This window comes from Helicoverpa zea, chromosome 17, assembly GCF_022581195.2.
Source record: "Helicoverpa zea isolate HzStark_Cry1AcR chromosome 17, ilHelZeax1.1, whole genome shotgun sequence".
Classification (NCBI taxonomy): Eukaryota; Metazoa; Arthropoda; class Insecta; order Lepidoptera; family Noctuidae; genus Helicoverpa; species Helicoverpa zea.
The window spans coordinates 3732878-3738305 of record NC_061468.1 but is presented as its reverse complement, the minus strand read 5'-3'; the positions used below and the strand labels follow the sequence as shown (position 1 = coordinate 3738305).

Genomic DNA, 5428 nt, shown 5'->3' with positions numbered 1-5428 from the left:
TAAAATGCCCTTTCACACGACTTCTCAAAAGATTTCAAAAATCCTTGTAGCTTTTCGATACGTTGTTTCATTTTGCAGAATAAAATTAAAATTGGATCTAATAAATGCTGTCTCAAACTTGCCATAATATTATGGTAATTAAACTACTTTGTCCACTATGTTACAATGTGTCTATGATCAAAAAATTGTTCACAGGGTCCTATGGGAAAGGCTGCATGTAAGGACATTTGTAGTTTCCCTCCTATTAGTAGGGTTAATTTTATGAGAGGAAACTCTTCAAGGGTTTGCTTAGAATTTATGAACTTGGAATTCATTAAATATTCGATGCATTCATTAAACAGAACATCATTTTGTAGAAGTATTTACATGGGTTTTGCTCAGGTCCTCATGAAAAAAAAAATTGTAACAAGGTTGTATTTATTTATCATGGAAATAACATTTTTATAATACCTCTTTTATTATAATCAAAAAAACATATATCTAATACTTTCAAAAATACAATATGTATATAATAACTTGTACTTTACTTATTTACCGACGTATGTTATACTTGGAATCTAATTGTTTGTTTTGTACATATTTATTAATTTTGTTACACTTACATCAGTCAGCCCCCTTTACTCTTCATTACTTTGCACATAAATCCAGTCAACTGGTTCAATTTGAGTAAATCCCGCCTTCCTATACAGCTTGCACGCATTAAAATTATCTTTCAAGCAATGTGCAATCACCGGCTTACCATTCTCTATCAGAATATTACAGACCAACTTTAAAAGGAGTTCGGCATAACCTTTTTTTCTTTCTTCTTTAATGGTATACATATGTAGGAGGTTGCCAGATTCGTTGATGAGAAGCCAGCAGATTAAAATGTCGTTAGAAAAAAGGCCGTAACCTCTTTTGACGTCTATGAGTTGTTCGAAGTAGGTTGTGGAGCCCTCGTAGCGATGAGGCCAGGTGGAGTCGAGAAGGTCCACGTAGTCATTTGTCAGAAGCTCGAAGGATATGCCTTCAGATAGGCTGCAAAACAAAAAGACGTAAAAATTGTTATAGGTATGAGTTTGAAATCCAAACTTTCTTCTTCATATATATTTTTATGGGGACTGAAAGTTTACCTAGCGCTTCTCATGGTGATGTATAAGAAATATTAGACAGATAGATGGCAGAAAATTATATCCCACCAAAAACATTAAATGTAAAAAAATGCCAAGTCTCTCGATGCAGCCTTTCCATCGTAAAAAGTTTTGAGATCTCATAGAAGCCAAGTCCTATTCAAAATATTTTGTAGTTATAAATCAACATTTAGTAATTGTATCAATAGTTTTCTTTATATTATAATTATAGTGACTTGGCAATGAGCACAAATTAAAAGCTGCTTGCTGCCTGGAATTATGTGCAAATGTTACTGACGAGACCAGTGATCAGATTATTTGTTATGTGTGAATCATGATGGTCACTACCGACTACATGCTCCAATACAATAAATTAAGTATACCTTACGGGCCATCGCTTTATGAAAGTAAATGAATCGAGAGTACACTAAGACTGACTGCCGTTGCCGAAATTCGGTTGGGACGACACGGATAAACCAAAACAAAATTAATTTTGTGATATTAATGTTTACGCATGCGGTGTGTGTAACTTTCAACTCCTCCAAATATGCCGTTTTATTTGTTTCTTCTTGTGCTCATTGCCAAGTCACTATAATTATAATATAAAGAAAACTATTGATACAATTACTAAATGTTGATTTATAACTACAAAATATTTTGAATAGGACTTGGCTTCTATGAGATCTCAAAACTTTTTACGATGGATAGGCTGCATCGAGAGACTTGGCATTTTTTTACATTTAATGTATTTGGTGGGATCTCATTTATTTTTTGTGTTTTTCTTTCTTTTTTTTTAGGTGACCTCATAATTTCTTGGACTTCAGCTACTGCTTTGCTTAGAACCCATTCTCTATCTCTATGAAAATTACCGAATTATTTTGAAGTACTACTTAGACTGCGCTTTGTAACGAAACCATAGCGCGATACAGACAGGTACAACGCCATCTATCAAGCGCGCATACAATATTTATCGCAATACAATGGAGTTTTAGCTTTATTAATTTAATGAATTATGAACTTTATGTATTAATTTGTATTAATGATAGTCTATGTATTACATTTATATTATTCTTTTCTATTCTATGTATGTATTCATCCAATTGAATAGGTACTTAAACAACGAACAAAGTTAACAATGCAGTCAAAATCCATACATAATGTTCTTGCCAAACCGCAAATATAAAATTGTTTTCTATGGCATATTATTTTTTAATGTTTTTATAATTTTTCCTTTATATGTGGCTAATGACCTATCTTGGCGCAAAATTTGAAGTTTCTAAGTCTGCTAGAAGTACCTTAGATTTTTGATGATCTGTCAGTGTGTCAGTGAGTGACAAAATGATGTAACTTTGATCGACCGTAACTCCTAAACTATTAATTCAATTGGCATGTAATTTCGAACTTAAGCTTGTTCTAATGCCTACTATTATTCACCGAAAACCTAAACTCCTAGCTTTGTCCACGTCGAAGATATAGGGGGGGCGAAACAGCCGCGAATCGCTTCGAAAAAAGATGGTACGGCCGTGCCCGTTTTGCTCGAGACTTGGCTGGGGCACTGCCGTGCCCCCAGATCTGATGCGGTAGATGATAAATTTATATGATGTAAGGTAAGTTACCATATTATACAATTGATGATCAGTCTTATAATAGTGATTAGACGTTTATAGCCAAAAATTATGGCCGATGGTCATCATTCTTGTCATAAGCCTACAATTTACATACATAACGTAAATAAAATGCAAACTTTCCTGCGTTAACACAGTTTTAGTACGAATTCGAAAATTTTATGTCATCATTCGATGGCAAAATTATGCAAGAACCAAATTAAAATAGAACATCCTCATCACCCTACGGATATGATTGGTTTATGAAAAAATTGCTTCAACGCAAAAATATCTTAGTGTTTAAGTTAGTACCTAATGAAATAAAGAAATAAATAATAATCTTACTCGACATCCTTATAGGGTGTGTTTGTTTCCAATATAAATACTTCCGACGGCAATATAAGTTGAATTTCCAAATTAATGTCTTTTGCGAGTTTTTTAATGAGCTCCTTCACATGGTTGGTCACATATGGTACGGTAATCTGCTTTTTCCAATCAATGATTTTAGTTTCTTTCAAAGCAGCCGTAAGATTTTCCAAGTCATCGTTTGGGCATTGAATTATGATTTCATAACAGCCTTCCTGAAATTACAACAATAACTCTTGGTCGTTGGGGATTGATTTAAAATCTCGTAACTATTGCTAAAAGTATGGGAAAAATATTATATCTTTGCTTTCCTGAAAACTTTTCTTCCGTCCCTTATGTTAAGGAACTCTTTTTTTAATAAATGACCAGAAGGCTAGGCAGATGAAGTATGGAAGCTGCGAGCTTAAATCGTGCTAAAGTTTTATAAGCTCCATCTATTCGCTGCTTAGAAAATTTCTTAGAGATTAGTTTACGTTAGGTCCACCAGATGGCAGCTCTTAATCACTTTCACTTTCAATACACCTATTATTTTACAAAAATAAACATAACGGCAGCTACAGAAGAACGTACTCACATTAAAACTTCTAAATAAAAATATACTTAGGTACTTTTATTTCAATATAAATAGCACTAACCTTATCATTCACGGCGACCATTCCGTTTCTCACATCACCGTAAGGACAATAGACTTTAAAATTATATTCTATGCCCTTATTTATCCAGTGTTTCTGGACATCTAGCACTAGGTACCCTCCCACTCCTCGTGTCCAGTCGTCCTTAAAGAGTGTTTGGAGTTCTCCCCATCGGTCGGGAGGTAAATACTGCAATGGTTCGTCCGACATGACTAACGACGAATGCGCGTGCGACTGTCAGTATATTATTAGCGAGCATCTAATGGACCTTTTATCGTATTGATATTTATGCATTATGCCGGTGCGTATGCTTGTGTTAGCGTGCGGGTTTTCTTGAGGATTTTTTTTTAATTATGAGTTTCTTAAATGTTGGGCGTTCTATTTAAAGCTACAAAATATATATTAACATAGCTTGTTCGACAGCGAAATTAATATTAATTCATTCATTAAAAAAATATATGCACTTAGTGCTAAAAATGCATTTATTAATTGAACAATTATGATTAATAAATATTATCCCCCAGGTTATTAAAAAACAAGGTGTGTCACTAACCTTATGTGATTATTGGTGACAGATTCATGATGGTTTTGGATTTTGCGCTAAAGACGGCGACGATTGGCAATATTATTTGACACCATGGGAAAAAGATTGTGTTTACAAATCGACAGAGATTCGATAAACTTTCTTATTAGTACTCACTTTCTTTTTAAACACTCCTTATCAGCATCAACAATGAAAAAACGTAAAATTAAAATGATGTAATTACAAACAATACATGAAACTATTCTAAATATAGGTTTCATCAACAGACAAGTAAGCCTTGGTGGATTAATGTCAATGACATGATATCTATTACAGCGATCATTTAACCAACAGGAACCGCCATGACCACACAACACTTTGCGAAAGTCTGCCATTTTTCCATTGCCATGGCATTTGTCTTTGATGAAATGGTTGCACATTCACATGACAATATCTTATAGGGTCACCGGTAATTAGTGACCTATATTTGAACACATGATTCTACTCATAGTAAGAAACAGCTTTCCCAAACTTTTTTTTATAATCATTATTTTAATCACAATAGCAACTTAACGCAGTGTGAGCGCTCTCATATCTTTGACAGAGATAAGACGAGGCAGTGGCGTGTCCGGCCAGTTAGCTGCTCTAAGCAGTGCACCTAAATAACTATTGCATAATGATAAGATAATGTTTGTTATTACTAGATCATGTATTAATATATGCACAAATATTGTTCATACTGTTTGTGTTGCGTGATCTGAAGGTGATTCCTGCGGCAATTGAAGTCACGAGAATTGTGTTTCAACAAACAAACCACGAAATTGTATCTATATACAAGACAACAATTCGGGTATTTACTTGTAATTAGTTCATTAAGTAGTCATCTGGGTAAATTAAAAGCCGGCCAAGTGCCAGTCTGACTCGCACACGAAGGGTTCCGTACCATTATTTAAAATCACCTTTTTGTATGGGAGCCCCCAAAAATATTTATTTTATTATAGTTTTCAGTATTTTTTGGTACCTATAGCGGCAACAGAAATATATCATCTATGAAAATTTCAAGTCTGTAACTATCACGGTTCATAAGATACAGCCTGGTGACAGACGGACGGACGAACGGACAGAGGAGCGAAAACAATAAGGTCCCGTTTTACCCTTTGGGTACGGAACCCTAATAAGCGATGAAATCGAAAC

General features: G+C 34.3%; 1 protein-coding gene across 1 annotated transcript; it reads right to left on the bottom strand.

The window, feature by feature from the left end:
- Positions 1-438: 438 nt before the first annotated feature.
- LOC124638251 lies at positions 439-3950 on the bottom strand. Its single transcript, XM_047175150.1, has 3 exons — positions 3715-3950; positions 3059-3294; positions 439-1017 (listed from the first exon to the last, which is right to left on the bottom strand). Exons 1-3 carry the CDS (start codon positions 3919-3921, stop codon positions 618-620), a joined length of 843 nt encoding a protein of 280 aa, XP_047031106.1. The 5' UTR covers positions 3922-3950; the 3' UTR covers positions 439-617.
- Between the last annotated feature and the right edge of the window lie 1478 nt (positions 3951-5428).

Excerpts from the sequence above, each read along its gene's own strand:
- LOC124638251 (XM_047175150.1), bottom strand. The coding sequence starts at position 3,921 with ATGTCGGACGAACCATTGCAGTATTTACCTCCCGACCGATGGGGAGAA. Across the intron at positions 3,295-3,714 it reads TGGTCGCCGTGAATGATAAG|GAAGGCTGTTATGAAATCAT; the intron begins GTTAGTGCTATT and ends TTGTAATTTCAG. Across the intron at positions 1,018-3,058 it reads ACACCCTATAAGGATGTCGA|CCTATCTGAAGGCATATCCT; the intron begins GTAAGATTATTA and ends TTTGTTTTGCAG.